The 24,052-nt window shown below is 39.8% G+C and overlaps 2 protein-coding genes across 3 annotated transcripts in view; one reads left to right on the forward strand and one right to left on the reverse strand.

Moving 5' to 3' along the window:
* The window catches only part of LOC149835327 (calmodulin-binding receptor-like cytoplasmic kinase 3), an 86,937-nt gene extending 82,454 nt beyond the window's left edge, over window positions 1-4,483 (forward strand). The window contains exons 4-7 of the mRNA XM_090008399.1: window positions 2,573-2,738; window positions 2,814-2,903; window positions 3,735-4,033; window positions 4,124-4,483. Of these exons, the coding sequence (XP_089864525.1) occupies window positions 2,573-2,738; window positions 2,814-2,903; window positions 3,735-4,033; window positions 4,124-4,330 (762 nt within the window). The 3' untranslated portion in view covers window positions 4,331-4,483. The remainder of the gene's footprint in view (window positions 1-2,572; window positions 2,739-2,813; window positions 2,904-3,734; window positions 4,034-4,123) is intronic.
* Window positions 4,484-11,568: 7,085 nt separating this feature from the next.
* LOC149835328 (putative chloride channel-like protein CLC-g) lies at window positions 11,569-17,001 on the reverse strand. Of its 2 annotated transcripts, none has more exons than XM_090010503.1 (7): window positions 16,600-17,001; window positions 15,698-15,898; window positions 15,437-15,614; window positions 14,387-14,649; window positions 13,573-13,842; window positions 12,230-13,358; window positions 11,569-12,064 (listed from the first exon to the last, which is right to left on the reverse strand). In XM_090010503.1, the coding sequence occupies exons 1-7, from the start codon at window positions 16,731-16,733 to the stop codon at window positions 11,903-11,905; spliced, it is 2,337 nt and encodes a 778-aa protein (XP_089866629.1). In that variant the 5' UTR covers window positions 16,734-17,001; the 3' UTR covers window positions 11,569-11,902. The 2 variants fall into 2 exon arrangements, with proteins under 2 accessions (XP_089866629.1, XP_089866630.1); XM_090010504.1 differs by lacking the exon at window positions 11,569-12,064 and having other exon boundaries at window positions 12,383-12,558; window positions 12,635-13,358.
* Between the last annotated feature and the right edge of the window lie 7,051 nt (window positions 17,002-24,052).

Raw genomic sequence — 24,052 nt, forward strand, 5'->3', positions numbered from 1 at the left:
TCAATTGTTTGTGTCGAAGCTTAATGGCTTCCCCACTCCATTTAGGCTCAAACATGTCAAGCTCATCCCAAATGGATGATAATTCGGCAAAATATTCTCTAATAGTTAATTCGCTTGTTGAAGGGTCAAAGCCCTCTTTTGGAGATAGTACTTGTGGGATAAATTTCTTGAGGTATACATCTTCTCAAGATATTTCCAAACTTGAGACGCTTTTTTGAATTTCAAAATATTTGCATTGATTCTAGTTTCAACCGAAGAGAAAAATGAGAGAATTTTATAACTTTTCATCTCTCATTCTTCATGCCTTTTGCTATATTCTTCAAATGCTTTTGTTCTTTCTTCTCCATCAAGAACTTTTATTTTCCCTTTTTCCACTATAGTGATTTTTGGTTCGGGCTTCGGGATCATACCTTGGATGTATTCCCAAAGACCCTTTCCCTTGATGTGAGCCTCCATATTGCCAGCCCAAACATGATAGTTTGACCCATTGAGTTTGAAACCAAGGAAAAAGTGAGAATCTTTTTTCACCGTGGAGAAGCTTACGAGAGAAAAGACAAGACTTCAAGAATAGAAGCACTTACCACAACGGGTCTTTTAAGCTCACTTGATGTGGTGTGTTGCACTACAAGTGGATTGCAAGAGCTCTCTACGCCAAAGAGCAAAGATTGAGGAAAGAGTATGCTTTTCAAGGCGACCATACCATGTGAAAATGTCTTCAAAGAAACGTGTACAAAAAGTGCCAACTCCTCAAAGAGTGATGTGCACAAAGGCACAAAAAGAACACTTGAGCAAGTGTGCTCAAAGGCACATAATTAATCACAAATTCACAAAGGCATAAAAATAAGCAGTCTTTATTGAATAATGGAAGAGCTTTTGCTCAAAGCTTAAAGAATTACAAAGGGGAGGACCCCTATTTATAACACATTGAATGGAGGCCTTGGAGGGGCTCCATATTTTGGAGCCCCTCCAATGGTCACAATTGTGACGGTTGGAGGGGCCCAACGTCTATATGGTGGGGCCCCCTAGGTCAAAAAAGAAAAAAGAAAAAGAAAAGAAAAGAAAAAGTACAATCATATTCCAAGGAGAATATGCGTAGAAAAGGAAAAAGACACTTTTACCCTTATCAGGTATTACAAAATTTATATATAATATATATATCTATATATAGATAGATACATAGACATATATATACAATATATATGTCTCTCTCTCTCTCTCTATATATATATATATATATATATAGTACATTTTAACAGATCCTACTATATATAGACAGCTTGTGGGTAGTTGGATCTAGTTGACTATTTCTAGACCAGATATCACCTTTGCAGTGCATGTGGTGAGCCGATTCATGAGCGCTCCCAGATCTGTCTACTTGGGAGTTGTTCTCAAGATCATTCAATATATTCGTGACACTATGCACCATGGGTTGTTTTTCTCATCATCATCATCAAAGCTGGAACTAAGAGCATATTGTGACTCAAATTTTGGAGGATCATCCAAAGATAGATATTCTATATGGGGAATCTGTATTTTCTTGGGTGATTCTTTAATATCTTGGAAAAGCAAAATGCAACAAAGAGTAGCATTATTTACCACTGAAGTTGAATATAAAGCAATGACTTGGGCTACTGCTAAGATAATATGGTTGAGATGGCTACTTGAAGATATGGGAGTGAAGTTGACTAGTGAGACAGAATTGTATTGTGACATCAAATTGCTGTTCATATAGCAAAGAATCCAGAATTTCATGTGTAAGAATCATATCGAGATTGATTGTCATTTTACTAGAAGAGCACACTTGGATGTTATTATTTCTTTGTCCTACATTGGTTTGGCACAGCAGATAGCGGATTTCTTTACCAAAAGCTTGTCTACTTCTCTTTTTAGAACATTCCTTGCCAAACTTGGGATGATTTTCACCTCTTCTCTAGTTTGAGGGGGAGTGTTAGAGTATGCATGTAATTATAATGTTGTATTAGTAGTGTAAGTTGTATGGTCAAATCTGTCCTCATAGTCTTGTACAGGTCAAAACTGTAACCAGTTATGTTATTCAGGGTATTTCAGTCCAGAAAAGTGTATTAAGGGGAAATCGACCCGTATATGCTGTATCATGTTTTTCTCTTGTTGCTCTAATGAAGTTCTTTCTTCTCCCCTTGCTTCTCTTGTGGTAATATTCATCAGGTAATAGCTTTTCCATATAGTTGTGATTCATCTTATTAATCTTCCCTGGTTTCATCAAGAGTCCACTATGTCCCTGTTTGGATTCCATAAATTTCATATGCTTAATGAATTGCATCAAGCATAGCTCTTTCTATGCGTTATAAATGATATCCCTATTAGAAACTGTAAACACACATGACACGTTTATAAATGCATGCACAAGCAAGTTGCAATTAATAGTATGTATGCAGATGACTTCCTCTTTGAAAGGAGGTATATTTCCTTTGTTTCTGGCATTGGGTGGCTGCTTTGCTAACTATAAGAAATTTTGAATGTTCTCTTAGTATTGCTTCTAGCTTTCTACTTCCAGAATATTCTCCAATGTCATGCTATGCTGATGTGTTTGCAGGGTATGTTTGAGACTCTAGTGACAGAATTCAGTAGTGAACTTGGAATGCTAACAAATATTGAACACCGAAATCTTGTAAAGCTGATTGGTTTTGTTGACCAAGACAATGAACGCATAATTGTTTCTGAATATGTCCCAAATGGTACTCTTCGACAGCATCTGGATGGTAAGATACATAATATGCTTTGCTGAATATCTCATTTGTAACTTGAACTCATAATTTATACTTCATGCTATTCAGGTCAGGATGGAAGAATTTTGGATTTTGCTCAGCGACTAGAAATAGCCATTGATGTAGCTCATGGTCTAACTTATCTTCATATATACTCAGGTAAAAGAAACCATTGAAATTGGGCAGGTTTGCCCTTGGACAAAATGTTGAATTCTATCTATAGGTTTTTTTTTCCTGGGTTTTCCAGGAGTGTTCATACATCTAGCTAGGGCTGGGAAACGAGATGAGCTGTTCGTGGCTGAACTCTTAAAGAGCTCGTTCGAACTCGTGAAATAGGCTTGCGCATGAACAACCAATGTTTGTCTTGTCTCGGCTCGTTTATTAATAATAAATACATTTTACATATATTTTATATTATAGAATGAAGATGGTTGAAGTGTTTGGCCTGCAAGAAATAAGTTTGGAGTTAAAATCCTATTGCTTACAAGTTTGAAACAATTATTTATTTTGTAAATGAGCTAGTTTGAGCTTCACTTAGTAGGTTTAGGGTCCAAATTCTATTGTTTTTAACTTTTAAAAAGTATATTTTTTGTGAATGATTTAGCTCAGGCTTTTCATGAGTTCAAGCTCGGCTTGGATCGACACAAGAAACATGCCAAGCTTGAGTGTCCTTTGTTCGGTTCGTTCAGCTTGTTTACGAGTTCTACATCTAGCTGATATCATTTTTTGTGATATTGAAATTCATGACTGTAAAATGGTTGCTCTTCTACATCATGTTTCTTCATATTAGAATCTTGGTCATTCTTGGTCGCAAGTTTCCCTGGTTTCTTGATTATCTGACCTAATTTATTATTAGTAATTATGGCCTTTAGTTTATCTCTAAAAGACTGCATATATGTTTGCTTTTGTGCATGCAAGTGAATGCAATCATGCATTTGCATGTCTAAGTCCTGTTCGGAAATCCATCTGTTTCTTTTGTTTGCCTAACAGGAAAGTCCATCATCCATCGTGATGTCAAGTCATCAAACATTTTGCTGACTGACAACTTGCATGCCAAGGTTGCCGACTTTGGGTTCGCAAAAGCAGGCCCAACAAACGAAGATGAGACTCATATATCCACTAGGGTGAAAGGAACAGCTGGATACCTTGATCCTGAGTATGTGAAGACCTATAAGCTAACACAAAAGAGTGACGTGTTCTCCTATGGCATTTTGCTTCTTGAGATCTTCTCTGGACGGCGTCCCGTGGAGATCACTAGAGCTGCCAATGAAAGAATCACTGTTAGATGGGTAAATTACGAACCCCTGAATGTAAACATTTTCCATTATATTTGCTGTTGATTTTAATTGTTCTAGGAATTAACTAGTTGGTTATTCTAGGCCTTTCAACTGTTTGGTGAGGGAAGACTAAGAGAGATTCTGGATCCAACGCTAACGGCACCAGATTGGGAGATACTGGAAAACCTATTTAGTTTTGCATTTCACTGTGCTGCTCCTGTTAGATCCGAAAGACCGACTATGAAAGAAGTACAAGAGCAACTGTGGTTGATACGCAGAGAATATAACAGGAGATTGAGATCCATATGATGTTATATAATTAGCTGTAACTGCATTTTTCTTTTTAAGAGCAAGATCAAGTTTGTTGTGTGTTATAAATGAGCAAGTTTGTTGTGTGTTATAAATATAGCCCATCTGTGTTTCACGATTATGAAATAAATTTGTCTGCCCACTTTTCAACCAGGAGTTTTTTTAGGGTTTTCTGCTGCTGTTTCTTGGAGGCGGCAGGGGCTTGCTCTGTCGGTTCCATCCTACATCCGCTGTTCTTTTTTAGGCTTTTCGCGGAGGAACTGCTCGACGGATGGCAGCTTGTTCCGTCGGCGTGGTAACCGTCTTTCAGTTCTGTCATTGGCAGGGCAGAAATTTCACGAGTTCGGAGGGCTGATTGGTGGTGCTCGGAATGCTTATCGTTGAATTTTTGCAGCCGCAGCGGTTGTTTCCATTGTGGGTGCGAGCGTCAGGGATGCAGACACTCTTGTTTGCTGCGCCCGACGAAGCTTTCGCCGTTCTGCTCATTTGCCTTCGGATTCGGTTAATGTGTTGTGCGAATCACTAAAGAAGGTTACCTTCAACAATCTGTAGGAGTTATGTTTGTTCGAATCTTTCGAGCCCCCGTTCCAAACCTTTCGAGTGGGATCCATCTGAGTTCCCGTCCGTCGGACAAACTAAATTCTCATTGAAAAGTCAACAATATCGTCGAAACTTGCGTCTTCAGTGGACGATCGTTGCGAACTCGCGATGGAGCGGTCATCACAGTTTCCCATAATATCGGAGGCCCCATTTGATACTTGGAGAAAAAATCTTCTCGTGAAGATGTTAACAGCATTACTCGCTCTGCGCTAGAGGATCAGGTTTATGGCTACTTAGATGTTGTGATCCCTGACGCTTCGTATTCTGCCTGCCCTGTTTTGAAAACTTGCGAGAAAGCAGCTTCTGAAGGACATGTTGTTTTCGGTCAGTGCATAGATATTTCATTTTTATGCCATGTCGTTTTCTCGACGGTTGGCAATATAAAATATATCATGGGACCATTTCAGATCATCTTGGAAACTCTTACGACCTACATCTCTTCTCTCACTTCTTGTTTTGGAACAAAAGTTTTTCCTTATCGGGCGGATATGGCTCCCACCTTAGTTTATGATGGGGGGACCATGACTTTTTCGGGGCTCCTCAAGCGGTGCAAATAGACATTGTGCACGAAGTCAATGAAGGCAAATCCTTAGGGGGAAAGGGGGATGATGATCGATTGCTTTCTCAAGTGATGGGCTTTAATGTCACGGTGACAACACAACTACTGGGTATCGAGTTATCTGAATCGCAACTACATGAAATCTCGCAGGATCTTACGGTTTGTGCTACAGTTGTGGTTTCATCAGTTAATCAGCCTTCTCCGGATAATGTGTCTTCAACGCCCTCTCGTTTGGGGTATACACAAAATGGAAGGGATGTAAGCATGACTATATCTCGTGTGCAAAGGAGAGATGTTGTCTCGCTGCGTCGTTCACCCCAGACATGCAGACCTCAGATTTGTCCATATTGTGTCCAATGAAGATGGCTTGCTGGAATATTCGGAGTCTAAACTGCCTGACAAAACGCTTATTCTTGTCTAATTGGATTAGATAGGAAAATTTGGATGTGATTGCTATTTGTGAAACAAAGATGCAAGAGATTTTTATTGCTTCGGTTTCAGAGTTGTGGAGGGGTGCGAGTTTCTATTTTAAAGCGGTTGTTAATCATGCTGGGGGTATTTTAATTTTGTGGAAGTCTTCATTGGGGGCGGCTCAGGTGGACCTGGGTCAGTTTTCGATTTTCATTGTTTTTCCTGTAGAAGCTCTTTCATATGGTCGTGCTTACTGCAACGTATGGCCCAAATTGCGCTTCTAGGAGATTATTGTTATGGAAGGATCTAAATCGAGTGCTCACTCTGGCTGGTGATTGCTATATTCTATTGGGAGATTTTAACTGTTTATTATCCATTCAAGATTTAAACAATCTAGTGATGCCCAATCCGTCGATCAGAGGATTTCAAGATTTTGTTGCCGCTAATCAATTATACCCCATGCCATTGTCTGGAGAAAGGTTTACTTAGTCTAACCGGCGGGCACGACCATGTTGTAGGGTACTAGATAGAGTCTTAATTTCAACTGGATTTCTCGAAATCATCCCAGATATAAAGGGGTGGATTCTTCCCCCAACCGTGTCTGACTATGGTCAAGTGATCGTGCAATGGGGAGGAGGCTTTAGATCAGTTCATCGATTTTCTTTCGAGCAGTGGTGGTTAACTGAACCAGAGTTTCATTCAGTGGTTGAGGGGTCATGGAGTTCGAGGGTTCATAAAGAGAGGGCTGCTATCCGATATCAAAAGAAGCTTTTGCGCCTAGCTAAGGATATTAAACTTTGGTTGCAAAGGCGGTCTGTGAGTAAGTTTCATGAGATAGTTGAATGAGAGGCTGAGATTTCATCACTGTTCACCCTATTATCTTCCATCGAAGGATTGTCGGACGCACAGTTAAAGGGGTTGCAAAGCAGACTTGCTGATCGGACGACGTTATTGAAACGTTGGAGGATAAAAGAGGAGTTGAAATGGAAGTAGCATGCTCGGGTGAAATGGTTGGCGGCAGGGGATGAAAATACTCATTTTTTCCATTCATTTGATTTCGATCGGTTTAGACGAAGTATCCTTCAATCGATCGAAATTGATGGGGTGTTGTGGGAAGGGCAGAATCTTATGCTGACGGTCTCTAACTATTTTGAGAAGCTTTATTCTATTTTGCCAAATATGGGGGGTAATATTGGGCATGAGTTGTTTCCTTCTCTTCAACCGGATTAGATCTTAACCTTGCAACATAGGTTTTCAGAAGCAAAAATCATGAACACAATTAAAGATTTGTCGAGTTGGAAGGCATTAGGAGTAGATGGTTTTCCTGTAGATTTTTTTAAAGTTTTTCTAGAGTAGTGGAGTGATTTGTGTACAGTGTTTGATGAGTTTCATCGTAACTCTAGACTGCCTAGGCAGTGTCATGTTGGATTAATCTCCCTTATTTTAAAAGAAAGCGTCGCCACAGATATTATGCGCTTCCGTCCCATTTCCATAATGGGAGCCTTGTATCGTATAGTCGCAAAGGTCTTAGCATCAAGACTAAAATTGGTGGCATGTAATCTATTTTCTGATTTTCGGTTTACTTTTATTCTTAATAGGAGTGTTCAACAAGCATATATCTCGGCTTCAGAGGTCATTCATTCCATGCACGCGAGTCGTACTCCTTACTTTGTATTGAAGCTTGATTTTAATAAAGCATATGATTCTGTGTACTGGCCTTTTCTTTTGCAAGTGGTGAATCACATGGGATTCAACAACCATTTTTTCATATGAGTGTCAGAATTCCTTACCAATGCGCAAGCCATGGTGTTCATTAACGGGGTAAAGGGTGAGCAGTTTTCATTGCGGCGCGGCCTATGACAGGGATGTCTGTTATCTCTGCTTTTGTTTAATACAGTGGCAGAAGGACTTGCGGTGGTTCTTAGACGTGCGCAGACAAGGGGTTTTGTACAGTCATTGGATATCCAAGGTTTTTTTTGGCATATTATACAATATGCTAGTCTTTGGAAGGGCTTCACTATAGCAGATGCTTCAAGTAAGACTTATTCTCATATTTTTTGCAGCTTTGTCCGGGCTGAGGCTCAATGAAAGTAAGTGTTCGGTCACGCTTCTGAATGGCGATCCGACCAATCAAAACGCGACAGAAAAAATTTCAACTGCGCTTTAGGGCCATTGTCGATCAAGTACTTGGGGCTCCCCTTACAAGTCAAGCCAACCTCTAAAACATCATGGGCACCGGTTGTTGACAAGGTGTGTCTTAAGCTCCAGTCTTGGCGTGCCAGATATTTGTCTCTTACAGGCAAAATTACTTTGATCAGGCATGTTTTGTCAGTGATTTCGGAATTCTTCATGTCGATTTGTGTTATGCCAGTCAACGTTGAGCAACAGCTTAAGTGTGTTTTGTCAAGGTTTTTGTGGCATGGTGTAAATTGACCTTATAAGAGGCACTTGGTGGGATGGGATTCCATCGTTATGCCAAGGACTATGGCTGGCTTAAGAATTTTTGCTTTGCGTAAAAGGAGCGTGGCATTGGCTGTGAAGCAGTGTTGGTTGGCTCATACTTCACAAGATGCATGTGCAAACTTCCTCCAGCTGAAATATGGTCTAATCAATTCGCTTGTTGTTCGTCGGGGGGCTCATGGACCATACACATCACATTTGAGGAAAATGTGGTTTAGAGCATTGCGTTTGTTTCTTGATAATGATTTGAATGTGGGGGTAGACAGATCTTGACTTCAATGGGCAGTCTTAAATGCGGGAGTTTTCCAAGTCCACAAGGTCTATCGTTCTCTTTTACCTCCAGGTCCAGGCTGGATCCCCAAAAATGTTTTATGGTCGAAGGGACCATCTCTGAGGACCAAGGTATTGGCTTGGTTGATTCTTCATGAACAGATACAAACTCATAACAATATCAAGAGGATGGGGTTTCAGTTTCTCAGTTGGTGTGTGCTTTGTCGACAGGCCGAAGAAACCATACATCTTTTTTGGTCATGTGAAGTATTTTGAGAATTGTTTTCTAAAACTTGGAGGGCTCCATCAGTTGTTGTGTGGGAGGGCTGCTTTGCGTTAGATCCTATCCTCGGCCCTGCTATAATTAAACATGAAAAGAAGTGGAGGACTATTTAGAGAGTTTGGTTATTTACAGTGTAGTGGTTTATATGGATGGCCAGAAATGATGCTACTTTTCGGGATGTCACGTTCAACCTTAACCGTTTGACTCATAGGGTCTTGGCTGATGTGTATGCTATCTTACGCATATATCTCAAAGACCTGCCTCTGCCTCCAACCGATCCTCATCTACATGTCTGTGGTTCTTGATGAGTTTTTTGTTTTGTGTTCGGGTTTTTTCTGGGGTTTTCATGTTTTGTTGTTGTGTTTGTGCTTGTGGGACTCAACTCTTTGTTGAGTTTCACTTTTAAGTAATGTTGATCGCTTTTCCTCTCTCTCTCTCTCTCTCTCTCTCTCTCTCTCTCTCTCTCTCTCTATATATATATATATATATATATATATATATATATATATATATATATATTAAGAGAAGATCCTAATGCAAGGTGGAGCAGTCAATCAAGCGTCTTGGGAAAGGAACTATGGAGTTATATAATCCCCCCTTTGATAGATTCACCACCTCCAATATTGGCTAGAAACTATGCATAAGAGCTTATCATATTGGACTTTGTCAATCGGAAAACAATCTTTGCAAAGCAGTATGAGAGACAAGCTTCAGCGCATCATCCACACGAAAGCATGCATCTTTTTTTCTTGTAAGAGCTTCAAGTCATGGTTCGCATTCGTGCACTCTAATTTGCAGTGTATTTAATTTTAGCTTTCTAACTTTTTTATTATGGGCTTCTGAATTTACCTACTTGAGTCCGTGGACAGCACAATGTAAGCGTGAGCTATTGTTGGTTTATGTCTGGGAAAAAAGTCAAGCTTGTTGCTCGGCTCATGTTTGGCTCGTAAAGTGCTTGTTCAAACTCATAAAATAGGCTTGGCAAGATGAACATGAACAATAGGTACTTGGCTCGGTTCAATTCATGCGAGCTTGTTAAGTAGTAAATAATATATTTTACATCGTGTAGTATATGTGGAACATATGATTGAACTATTTGGTTTAAAAAAACAAAAAAATAGGTTTAGTGGTAAAATCTTATTACTTCTTGCTCTAAAACAACAGAGTTTTTTGTAATCATATTTCTTCTACCTCTAAAACAATGTATTTTTTCTGTAAACAAGCCAGATTGAACTCTGGTTTTTTATTATAAGTTCAAACTCAGGTTGGCTCGCAATAAGAATGAGCCTAGCTTGAACACTTGAAGCTCGGCTTGTTGGGCTGATTTACCAGCCCTAATTATTGGTCCAATATAGGCAAAGTCAAACCAAGATAGCCATAGCTCATTCCCTTGCCTGCCAAATGCTATGGGCTTAAATGAGCCATACGAAATGTCCCTAGCAACCAGCCAAGAATGATAAAACTTGCAATGTCAAGACCAATTAGGGGGGCATACTTTGTTTTACATTCTTAAAAGAAACCTGTATTTTTGGAATCGATGTTTCAGGACACATTGTGGAAAAAAATGGCTCACAAGGACCTCTCATTATCTAGTTATCATGGTCCATGAATTAGTTGTAATCAATTTACTAAAGGGTATATATTTAATGCAATCGATTATATGTACAATCTATTTAGAACATGACAATGGAAGTTGTTTTGACACAATTTAACCTTGTAGATGTGTTCAGCATGCTAGATTTAGTGAGAAAAGTTCCTTCGGTCATATTTTTTCTAAGCAAAATGATTGTACTTTATAATTAATTTGACACGTTCTTCAAAATGTTTCATAATTTTTGCTATTCTTTTCATGTTGAAAATAGCAAATAAAGTCTTTTTTACTTAAGTTTTTATAATCGTTGGAAAGCTTAGACACAAACATGTAAACAAAAACTCTTTTAGGATTTTTGTTTTTTATTTTCAAAACTGCAATACAAGCATACTGAAAACATGCATAGTTGCGCATCTTCTGTTTGTTCTATGTTATTTTTCAACCACCTATGCTGAAAATTGAGAAAGAAAAAAGACAGATCGAGACATTAGCTTTTCAATACCACCAAGATCAATTTAATAAAAAAACATTCTCTTAAAGATAAATTGTTCAACAGAAAAAGACATGTATGTATGTAGCAACCCTTTAAATCGTTAAATCGTGTATTTTATCTTTGGGTGAAAATACCTTTTTGAAGGAAGGGTAAGAAAGGCATTTCATTAAATCTTAACGATGAAAATGGTTTTGAGTTTCGGACCACGTAGAGCTGTCCTGTCCTAACCAAGGAGTCCCGGGTTCGAATCCCACTGGACCCTGTACTCCATCTTGATCATCCTCAAAGAAACAAGAAAAGGGCTACGGTTCACATGGCACCTGTCAACAGATAAGGGATGTCTGAATCATAAGGGTGGTCTGTCCTTATTATCCCCCCCAAAAAAAAAATTGATACATATCCCATACCTTTTAGTTTCACACTCCCTTTTCTATTAAAGATTGAACTGCATCTCTCTCTCAACAGTGTTTCAAGCACCATATTATCACTTCTGCTTAATATAGAAACATTACACCTCTTATTTTCCCTCATTCAGAAGAACAATTTTCATACAAAAAATGCGCATCGAGCAAGCAATTTATTATGATCATTACTAAAAAATAATAAACTGTCAAGGCATTCCAAAGGCGTCAAAACACAATGAAACATAACTCACAGAACTCACCGTTACACACCTTACCTCCCAGATTCTTAAAGAGTCGACCGAATTGTTGATCCAGCCTGAAATACATGATAATTGAGAGCCATCGTCTTCAAGACAACTTTGGCACGTTGCAAGTTCAGAGACGATTTCTGCCTCTTTGAATTCCTGTTCCAAATTCAATACTTTTCTCTCAAAAAATTCTTGTTCCAAATTGAGCTAAAATTGATGCTTTGTGCAGCTCATCACAAAAATTTAGCATGGTCTATGCGTTAGGCCTCAGCTCGACCGGATTGAACCATTTAATCAAAGAAGGAAGATGAAACCGCAGACACTTCCCCTTTCTCCCTTTCAGATATGGATGTAGACCCAGGATGTGCTCAGGAATGAAATCATGCCTGGCCAGTATACCCACAACAGGAGCTCCCTGCAGTGAGTACAAATCAAGAGTAATCCAATTAAAGGCAAGGTTTCAGAAACAAGATACAACCTAAAGAGTTCATGATTTATAATTGGAGTAAACAGCATAGTAACAACAGCAAAAAAAAACATCAGTAGCGGCAGAAAACCTCAGGCAAGAAGAGTATCTTACTCCACATGACTTTGGCACAACCAACATATGCCGCAGACCGAGCTGCCTGAACAGTACGAGTGCCTTTGCCAGTGACATTGTCTCAACAACTGTGTAGGGCGACGCATTTGTGAACGGGTGCAAATCAATGTACATTTCCAATTCTTCCACTGTCAATTCTACATCTTCGATGTCGTCAACTCTACCCGAACCAGGCTTTGCAAAATCATCAGAGGAGACCTTCTGAGGAGCATCCTCATGTGTAAGGATGCATGTCTCTGAGAAAACTTTCTTCTTCAGCAACACAAGGAGATGTGCCCGGAGGACAAGGCCAAATAATACTGGTGAATCTGAAAATGGAGGATGATCAATCACAGGGAACCCATTATGATTTGTTGTTTTGAGTATATGCACTATTTGACTTACTTTCCCTACTCCATTTACAGTCCACAGAGGGCCAGTGACAACATCACTTACAGTCAGCTGCTGCATGTAAGGCTCCGGGTTGGCCCCAAGATACGGAAGCCCCTTCATTCTCACAATCTGATCAAAGACATTGTCGTTGAAGGAGTCGGCCACTGTTTTCGATATGAGCAGAACCAGCATGACCAGTGGAAGCATCTTCATATCATTAGTGAGTTCTACGATGATCACACACAAAGAAACCGTTGCTCGCATTGAACCTCCCAGGAAAGATGCAGCTCCAAGTATTGCAAAGAGTCCTTGGTCAAGTGTAGTGGCTGGTCCCATCACCTTCCCAACAAAGCGCCCATATGTAGCTCCTGTCAAGATGATGGGTATAAACAGGCCAGATGGAAGTACTGCACCACTGGCCAAGATTCCAAGAATGTAGGTCACGAAAAAGAGCAGAAGGATTGATGAAGACTGGAACTCATTATCTGTACCAAACCTGAAAAGGTTCCTTATAGCATCATCATTGGTGTTGAAAATTAAGCTGGCAAGATCATTGTAGTAACCATCCGGGCACTGAAATTTCTGGAAATTCCCAGATCTGTTTTGTGTAAAGCATGATTCCTTAGTATCAGTTGGGCAAACAGTGCACCGGGCTAACCATGGCAAACCAAACAGGCAACATGAAGCGCAGACAGAAAGTGCACAAGAAAGAAGCACTTTGTATGCAACATTTTTCCTGCAAAAAGAAACATGACTTCTCAAGGAAAGCTTGTGGATTACATGTATTGGCATATAAGTGAATAGAGTTACTTGAGCATAAAATAAGCATAAATTCTTTTGTCTGTGCACTAAATTTTGCTTATAAGAAACCAATCTTTAACAAATTAATGTTCAAAAATAAAATTATGAAGGATTGATTTTTAACAAGTGATGTTCAGAAGGGACCTTACTTATTAAGGAGACTGTAAAATCTAAGAACCTTGTCCAGGAGATAATTATAGAGGCTCCCCAGGACCCCTCCAATAACTCCAAGAAGTATCACGGGAGGCAGATCAATTAGGTGATATTCAGTATCCACTGAAGTCACATCAAACATGATCAAACCACCTTCCCCAAACAAGCCACACTTGCCAGTATTGCAGGCTTGAATTAGCGCACCAAGAACAACAGCAACTATTGCTGTTGTGAAAAATGCTCTACAAAGGAGGGAACTCCGCTGCCTGGAAAACAAACAGAAAACATCAGAAATCCACCAAAGAGAAATAGATAGTGACATACATCAAACACCATCTGTTTCCAGAGTCATGCTTTGGGAACTAGCAAATTTGCCTATGAATGACCCAACTCAGTGAGCTTAATCAACTTCTCTATGAGAGTTTAACTGAGCAATAGAATTTGCATAAGACTTGTGGAAAGGATTACGCAGCTCAACCTGTTAACACTTATCAGAAAGATATGTTATTATCTGCAAAGATGATGAAGGAAGCCTCACCTGTGAACAATAAATGATTTGTGAATAAGGATTCAATGGGTTCTACTTGGATGTCAGGTTAATGCACGTTATGAGTATGGTTTGCTAAACCAGAAAAAAAGAAGGCATCTAATAGACATTCCTCCATTATGAAATGGTTTAGTCATCTTTATCTACCAGTATCATGATCAGCATAATTTGCGGAATAATGAACTTAACTGTTTTCCAGTTGCAACATGTTCGCAAAATAGCAAAATGAAATCATAAAAAGTCAAAACCAACAAGTTCAGTACCAAGATGATAATTCCTCAAGGGTGAATAGGAGACCTCCAACAGGTGCTCGGAATGCAGCAGCAATTCCAGCAGCAGAGCCACATGTTACAAAATCCCGCCTATCTCTATCATTTTTGAACTGACGTATCCACCTGCATGTTAAGCCGTATTTCTTGGACCCTCCTTGTCCCAAGAGTGCTGCAATGCAGGCACCAATATGCACCAACGGACCAGCCATACCCACGTAGAGTGAAGATGACACAGCACAAATAGTCCCAACTATCTGCAATCAACAGTGAACAGGGGACAAAAGAGTTTGCCTGGACTTTTAACGCTTGTGCTTATACAAAATAAAAGCATATTATTACATTAACTTTACCTACATCATGGCGATCAGATTGAGAAAAACAGAAGGCACATTGATTTGTGAGAAATATAATTTTAACCGAGAAATCCAAACATAGCTTCCATATAAAACAACCAATATCATCCAACAACAGGAAAATTGACTCCATTCCAGTTTGCACCAAAGTCTCAACATGAAAAAAAAAGATGGTTGACTTAAAAGTCATTGACAACAAATGCTACTTGTTGAATGATTCGAGTGTTCTGTTCCAAGTTAAAACATTTTAACATCCTGAGAACTGAAGCTATCATAATGAAGTTACAAGCCATTCACAAAATGGAAAATCCTTCATGAAACAAGTTAGAGCAAGACATATTATCAACTAATCGAATTTAAAAATCCAATTAAATAGGAGAAAAAAGAGGCCATGTGAATATAGAAAATGCACCTAGATATTTTCTCTTCATAATCATTATGGCATCATAGGGTGACCAAGCTTCCTGCCTGATGTAGAAAAGGTAAAGGAATACTAAACTAACCTTCATAATGTTGCAGAAATTAATCCATAATCTTTACTTTATATGGAGGAATGCACTTGAAATCCTTTCACTCATAAACAGGAGAAAATTTTCACTAGATTCAATTTGTTCCGCAGCAACAACTTATCAGAAAACAGAACAAAGGCAGCAAAAGGATTAGTAAATTGATGTTGTTCCAAGCTTACTTTCACAAGCAGAGTGTGCAGAGAAAATATTCCTGGTGCGTCCACACCATTGAGATAAGCTTTGACTTCTGGTATACCAGATCCTGATGCTGTTGGAGCAATGTATGCTGTTATAATTGCTGAGAACAGAACCAGAACAAAGTTGGTCCCAGCAAACACTCCAAAAGCGAGATAGTACCTGCATCCGGCATAATGAACTCTTATTAATGAAAAGGCAACTAGAAAGGCTTTATTGTCATTGATGCAACAGAAGATACTAACCTCTTTCGAAACATCATTAAAGAAGTAAAATAAAAGTTGATCCCGGAAATGTTCTCAATAGCTAGGTTATTGAAGAATCCGACAAGGCCCGTAGTAATGCCGATCAGAAAGCAAATGGTCCACTTGAGAACAACATACTGATATATTTGAACTCGCTCCCGGCAACGCCAGTCGTGCTTGATAAGGTCATTCTCGATGATCCTGTAAAGCATATCGCCGCAAAAAATATTGAATGCCGAAAACAGAGGAAAAATGCTTCCTTTTCTAGATTCGATTGCTTTGACAGAGCAAAAACATCAATTTAGATATTACTAGCATCAAGCACGACTAAACATAACTATCTGAACAAATGCTCTCTGTATTCCACGTTAACACAAGTAAAAAAATCCCAAACAGAGGATTAAAAAGAGTAAAATTAGGGTGAAAATGCAGAAAATTAAGCTCAAAATTAGTAAAAAAATCCCGAACAGAGATCACAAAATCACAAAACACAGAAATTTCTAAGAGAGCCACAGATCAGGGAAGAAGAATGCTAGAAATAGAATATCCAAGAATTCAAGATAAATTCCTTAAGAGAAAAGCCTGATGGTACTGAAATTTTTTATTTTAAAGGTCTTAAAAAGATAAAAACTCGCAGTAAGCAAACCTTTAGATCGATCTACTTAATTTTTCTAGCTAAACAAAAAACAACGCAAAAATCACCAATGCTTGAACAAACTCAAGGTCGGTTAAAGCAATAAACATGAAAAACGCATCGATTCTCGAGAGAGGAGGCAGAATTCGGCTGGAAGTAACCAGATCGCGGGAAATTCGAAGAAAAGAAGGAAACATAAAGCCTCAGTCTCTCGATATAGAAAAATATCGAATCTTGATTTAGCTTGAGAGAGAGAGAGAGCACTCACTCGTAGTCCAAGCTCTCGATCGGGCAGCCGTTGGCGCCGATGAGGGCGACATGAGAGGTAGTGTTCGTGCCGGACGGCAGCAAGGGCTCACTGATGATTGCTCCATCGGAATCCTCCTCTCCGTCGGTATCCATTACACACACACTCTCTCCTACCTAACTTCGACTCTCCGGCGAGTACGCTCCCGGAGGATCGCTGGAACCAGAGAGAGAGAGAGAGAGACGTCTATCGTCGGTCGGGCTTCGGTGAGATGGACGAGAAGAGGAAGGAGAAGAAGCGAGGAGCGAACCGTCTGCGTTCTCTTGGCCGTTGCTTCGACGCAGTGAGAGAGTGATTCAAACTTCCCAATGGCGGAATTGTACGTACGCCCACCACTACGCGGGGCTTCTGCATTAAACCTGATGAATCTAGAGGGCTAAGATTGTGTGTAGCACGGTACCCCATCATATGTAAAATGATGGTATTTGTACTTATATGTCCCCTACCCCACAAGGGAGTTAGCTATGTTCGGGGGTCTCAAAGAGCACCACGTATGTAAGCATGTGTGTCTGTCTCGTATCCCCATGTTTGTCAGCATTAATAAGCGTTGGAGTTTGATGCGATTGCAAAGACTTAATTACCCTCTCTTTTATTGGTGCAAAAAAAAAATAACGATTCTTGAAAAAGAGTGGTTGTAAATACTTAAGTGCCCCGAAGATGATTATTTAAGACCCAGTCTCTGCACTGCGGGATTATCCGAGAAAGAAATCTCCCATGAAGGAGGCCATGAACATCAACCCTCTCACTCTCTCTCTCTCCGTTCTCTTTCTGCTTCTGTGCATATCCAGCAGAAGATCATACATTGCTCCATCAAGCACCGACTGACCTGCACATTGACTGTTGTGGAGTCTGATTCAGAGTTTTTACCCTTACAGGGGTAGGGTTTTGGGGCTCCTCCCAGCGTGGGTAGCATCATTCAACTAAATGAGTTGTAGATCCTGATTCAGAGTTTTTACCCATACATGAGAGGGGTCTGGGAGCTCCTCCCAACGTCGGTAGCATCATTCAACTTGAAGAGTTGTGGAGTCTGATTCAGAGTTTTTACCCTTACAGAAAGGGGGGTCTGAGGGCTCCTCCCAGCGTGGGTAGCATCATTCAACTTTAAGAGTTGTGGAGTCTGATTCAGAGTTTTTACCCTTACAGAAGGGGGGTCTGAGGGCTCCTCCCAGCGTGGGTAGCATCATTCAACTTGATGAGTTGTGGAGTCTAATTCAGAGTTTTTGCCCTTATAGGAGGAGGGTTTGAGGGCTCCTCCCAGCATGGATAGCATCGTTCAACTTGATTCATTGTGGAGCTTGATTTAGAGTTTTTGCCCTTATAGGAGGAGGGTTTGGGGGCTCCTCCCAGTGTGGGTAGCATCGTTCAACTTGATTCGTTGTGGAACCTGATTTAGAGTTTTTGCCCTTACAGGAGGGGGGTCCGAGGGCTCTCTCGGCATGGGTCACGGGTGTCATGGTCAAAAAATGCACAAGGTATCATTGTGAGAAAGACATATTTTTGTTTCAAGCAAGGTTGGAAGAAATCAATGGAAAATCCAGCAAGGAGCATGCCAGAATCAAGATGTGGATGTCAAGCGAGAATGGTGTTGTGCAACTCAAATAACACAGAATAATAGCGGTCTAGTTTACAGAAATAAACTAGACTCAATAACGAAAACACCACTTTTTACGGATTTGGAATATGACCTCCGGTTAGGGAGATATGGCTCTGACAAATTGGTCCTAATTCAGGTAGCGATTTACAGCGATTTGCTTACCGAATAACACTACAAATCACTATAGTGATTTGCGGAAGACACTACAAATCGCTATAGTGAGATTAAAAAATACTATAAATCGCTATAGCGATTTGCGAAAAATACTACAAATCGCTATAATGAGATCCAAAAACACTATAAATCGCTATAGCGATTTGCAGAAAACACTACAAATCGCTATAGTGAGATCCAAAAATACTATAAATCGCTATAGCGATTTGCGGACTCGTTGGAGACCCAAAAACACTACAAATTGTTGTAGGAAAGCCTGATAACACTACAAATCATTGTTGGAAGGCCCAAAAAAAAATGGTCCGGAGGGCGCTGCCCCCCGAGCCCCCCGCCAGGGGCGCCCCCCCCCTGGACCCCCTCCCACTGATTGCGTAGCGGGATCCGCGCCAGGGGGGGAGCCCCCGGACCCCCCTCCTGTAAGGGCAAAAACTCTAAATCAAGCTCCACAACTCATCAAGTTGAATGATGTTACCCACGCTGGGAGGAGCCCCCAAACCCTTCTTCTGTAAGGGCAAAACTCTGAATCAGACTCTACAACGAATCAAGTTGAACGATGCTATCCACGTTGGGAGGAGCCCCCAAACCCTCCTCCTATAAGGGCAAAAACTATGAATCAAGCTCCATAACTCATCAAGTTGAACGATGCTACAGTCAGTGTGCAGGTCAGTCGGTGTTGGATGGAGCAATATAGGATCGTTTGTTGGATGTGCACAGAAGTAGAGAGAGAAGGGAGAGAGAGTGAGAGGGTTGATGTTCATGGCCTTCTCCAGAGAGAACTTTTTGTCTCCCTTTATTTCTTCTCTAGAGAGAGAGAGGGTTTTACAGTGTTTTACGGAGAAAGAAGAAGAAGACTTTGAAGAGTCAACATCATCCTCGACTTTCTGGATGGAGGACATGTTTGTCCTTTTTTTGAATTGTTTGTTTTTTCTTTTTTGAATGAAGGGCATTTTTGTCATTTTTTCAAACCATCACTTTATGAGAAAAATAACAAGAAAGGGTACTGAAGTCTTTGCAACCACACCAGATTTCAATGCTTAGTGATGTCAACATACACGGGAATTTGAGTCCCATGTGCTTGTATACGTGATGCTCATTCAAAGCCCCGAACACAAACGTGGGATTCAGTGAATCATCCGGGGGGAACATACACCACCCTCTCGTGTGTGTGTGGGGGGGGGGGGGGGGGGGGGGAACTGGGATGTAAGGAAAAAAATGGTTTGATAGTAAATTTTTTTTGAGATAAAATAAAAAATGGCTACAATTATTAATAAAAATCTATTTCATATGGACAAATCAAATTATTTGCTGCAGTCAGGACTGGGCTACAAAAATGGATAAAAATCTATTTCATATGGAATCAGGGCTGGGCTAGGACTGGGCTTTTTAAAAAAAAAAAATTAACTGTTTTGGGAGACAGGACTGGGCTACCCAGTCCTGCCCCCCCAGCTCTGCCTATGTTCGTACTCGTTTTTCAAGCTCTCTCCTAACCGTCTTCTGCGGGACCTTAGCGCTGATACGGGCTGGATCATTTAGAACCGAATACTAGTCCAAATATTATCAGGCAGTAGGCCCCAATACGGATACGGATCAGGGTCAGACCCGATGCAGTAGAATCGAATATGGATCTTTGACTTTTAAATGATGGCAGTCGCTCGTGCGAAAGGTGAAAACTTGTCAGGTTTTAGATACTAATGTAGATCCAACAGAAAATGCTGATCTGGGTTCCAATCTGGATCTGAAAAGGTCCAATCATGACCCGTCTGAATGTACATTCGGATCTTATCCATGAATAACGCATTGAGTGGGATTGGTGCTCTAACGAATCCGATCAATTTGCGAACGTGAGCGTGGAAGATTCTAGAATATCCGAATATGAATCGTTGCATCAAACCAGATCAGTGGATAAGTCAATTGTGTGGGATGGGTCCCCAGTTAATCAGAGGTTGATGGTGGTCGTGTCGTTCAATTACTGGAGAGGACCGGTAGCAACATTTTTTTGATAAGCAAGCTGGGGTTAGTCCGACCCACCAGTTATACAGCTTACTATTGGGTTTTGAACTTGCAAATTCCCAACACAAGGTGACGTGCACTAGCAGTTGCCTACCAAACACCCGGTTGGTTGGTAGGACTAGTAGCAACAATGAACCAACCAAACTTGTGCGTTGATCGGCAGCTGCAAAGTACAAAGGTGAAAGGTTCAAAAGACAAAGTTCATCCCTTGGAATAATGGGACATGTCAGACATTCGTCACATTGGATCTGACTACTCTAGGCTCTGGATTCCTTAAGGGAATCCAGATCCAACTTTAAAGGATCCAATTAAAAATGGGTAAAAATGGGTTCGAGTCACGGATCCTGAATGAGAGAGAGAGAGAGAGCATCATGTTCAAACTAAATATGAGCGTGACCCATCTGATCCAAATATAAATCCATCTATGATGAACCTGATCTTAAATCCACATCTGGCTGCATGATCCAAAAACTAATCGCCCGCATCTTGTAGCAAGAATAGTAGTTATGAACTATGTGCTCCCGGACCCATCAGGTGGTATGTCAAAATAGAGCCAAGATCAGGTGCTATCACATGGCACACTTTGAGTGTGCCGCTGCACCTGGCTAAGTTGTGGGCTCAAAAGCAGATAAAGGGCAGCCAGGTGCATAGACATACTCAAAGTGTGCCATGTGATGGTACCTGATCTTAGCTCGTCAAAATCATGGTTTTTAGTGAAAAGATCAAGTGCAATATGATTGAATAAATATTTGTGCATTAAGCACCTGATCACCCTTCATCTTAGAGACAGGCCTGTCAGTTGTGGGGCTCAAGGCCGGACAGAGGGCAATCAAGTGCTTAATGCACAAATTTTGTCGCATGTGATTGCACCCGATCCGGACTATTGTGCACCTTTAGGCTACACAGCAAAGAGGGTTACCTACCAATGCTCATGAGGCATGGAGCCACGCCTTTATGTGAGGCCATGCTCTTTTTTTTTTGTGTAGTTGGCACAAAAAGTATCGACCTCTGTGAGATTGCCTATGTAAGGTGAGTTCAGTTTCACTCATCTTCGTACCCATCTTAAATCTTATGATGCAAGCTGTTTTGATCAAATCATACCCTATACATGAATTTAACATGGTCGATTTAATAAGTTTAACCCAGAGTTGCAAAGCGTACACGATCTGATGAGGCTTGGACCATATTTTTTCAATAAAAAAATATAATTTTTTAAATCACAGAATTTTGTGTTTTGTCAACAGTTGATTTTTGAATCGTCGAAAAGTCATGCACACAAGCCTGGTTTCGGCAATTTAAATGTTGATCTTTACTAAATAAATGATGTAGATCACATTTGTGGAGTCTGGTTTGATCAAAACAACATGCATCAATGAAATCCCAATGAGGGGTATAAAGATAGGGATGACATGAGGGAGGAGTGAAACTGATTTGATGTAAGGCAATTTATGTACTCATTTCTTTTACCATTTATCTTTTTTGTTTTTTGAGTTAAATCTATTTACACATTTTTTATTGTTTTGGTTAAGTTACCTAACTAGCAATTAGTTTGCCTCTTCAAAAAAAAAAAAACATTAGAAGTCTCTATAATCGGCTCCAATGGTATTATTTGCCTATTGTTAGAAGAGGAGCAAAAATCCAAAAAAAAAATGGAGGACCTTTTTCACATTGAAGGCAATTATTTGTTTTTTATATCTTAATAAAATATTTTCTTCAATTGATTTCAGGTATTGTTCTTCTTGAATATTTGTTTGATCACATTATGTTGTATTTTATGTGCTTGTATATACATTCTAGTTTGACAAATAAATTAAAAAATAAATAAATAACTTTTTATTTTTGGTCTTTATATATTTAGAATGAATATATTATCATTTTATTTATTATTAATATTATTATAACTTTTACAGAATAACTGCTCTATTTTATTAGTTGTAGATTTTTTTTATGCTTGCCCTTCTTTCATGTTTTTAAAAAATGCCTCAATAAGCTTCATGCCTTAAAAACCTTGGTCAAAACACAATTTTTGCGCATTAAAATCACCAGAATCCATGACCTTCATCCCTACCATTCATTGAGCAAACAGCAGATTCTGTCAAACGGTGGGTGAGATTAGCAATGTCACCCAATGCTCACAACCACCCTTGAATTAGCAATGTCACCCAGAGTTTGACAGGATCGGCTCTCGCAAACAGTGGCCCAGTAGAAAATGCTGATGTGATCATTACACAATAAATGATATGGATAGTGGTGATTTCAAAACATGGAAAAATTATCTTATAGCATATCACTTGATCTGATCCATAGTTTTTTTTCTTTTATGAAGAAAGCTGGGGTTAGGCAGACCCCCACCAGTTATACAACTCATACCATTGGGTTTTGAACTTGCAACGTTCCAACGCAAGGTGGCCTGCACTAACTACTCCTACCAAACAAGTGGAGCCCCCCCCCCCCCCCCACACACACACACACCACCCCACCCCCACAAATATGTAGGTTTTGCATTAAAAAAAGATGGCTGAAAAGAATGGCAGAATAAAATGAGGTGCAAAATGATCGTGTTTGATTAGGTCTTGAATTTATAAAACAAGGTAAAATAACAGACATTTATATTAGATTTTTCCTTGAAAAACAAGCTAGGGCATAAGAACTATGAGATTCAAGGTACATGATTATGTCTTATAAAATAGTTGTATGTGCTACTCCACAGTGGGCAGTAGGACATCAACGGTTTTACCCAATGTTGTCAGTATCTGTGCATATCGGCAAAAAAACGATAAGCATCACTTCTGAAACGGTTGTTTTTTAATAAACACAAAAAATACAAACAAATTATATTTTTAAATATTATTTTAATGATTTTAATACATGTCTTGACATATAATGTTTTTTATTATTTTTTGGTCGATACAGAATGATTCACTTGAGTATCGGTATCAGATCAGGCCGATACAGCTGAATCATTGGCCAAACAATTCAGGGCCGAGACTGACAACATTGGTTTTACCAACAAGAGGCCTGCCAATGTGTGGTGGGTGATGCTAGTTTTTACCAACTGGAGGCTTGCTAATCTCTGGTCCAGTGATGAGAGTGTTTTCTTCTCTTAGCCTAGCAGAAAAAATAAAATAAAATCTTTACTGAAACATAGTGGCAGGCTGGCAGCCTGTTTCAGGTTAACACATTCCTGTCAAAGCACATGGACATCAACTCACATGGGGTTAATATCTAAAAATATTAAGAGGTCAAGATGTAGTCTTAAAAAAACAAGTGAGATCTTGTGGAACTTTTTTCACTATATGCACCTCTGGTCCCGTAACAAATGTCCAAACCATAACAGTGGTTTCTCCATAAACCATAACCATGATCAATGCCAATGTCTTTAGACCATGATCAACTTTAAGTTTATCAATTGATGAGTCTGATCATTTCAAATTTTAATTTGCTTGGGGTAGACTCTTCTTTAAGACATATTAATATAATTAATCTGGAAACCAAATTACAGCCATGTCTAACTAGAATTACTTTGTATGTTGTTTGGACTGATTTCACAAATTCTTATTTTTAATAATTTTGGCCGAGGATAATTTTCTATTGGTTTTGGCCTTGCACTAAAGGAAGTGCATCCCAAGTATTGAA

This window comes from Nuphar pumila, chromosome 6 (assembly GCF_984573655.1).
Source record: "Nuphar pumila chromosome 6, dmNupPumi1.hap1.1, whole genome shotgun sequence".
In the NCBI taxonomy this organism is placed as follows: Eukaryota; Viridiplantae; Streptophyta; class Magnoliopsida; order Nymphaeales; family Nymphaeaceae; genus Nuphar; species Nuphar pumila.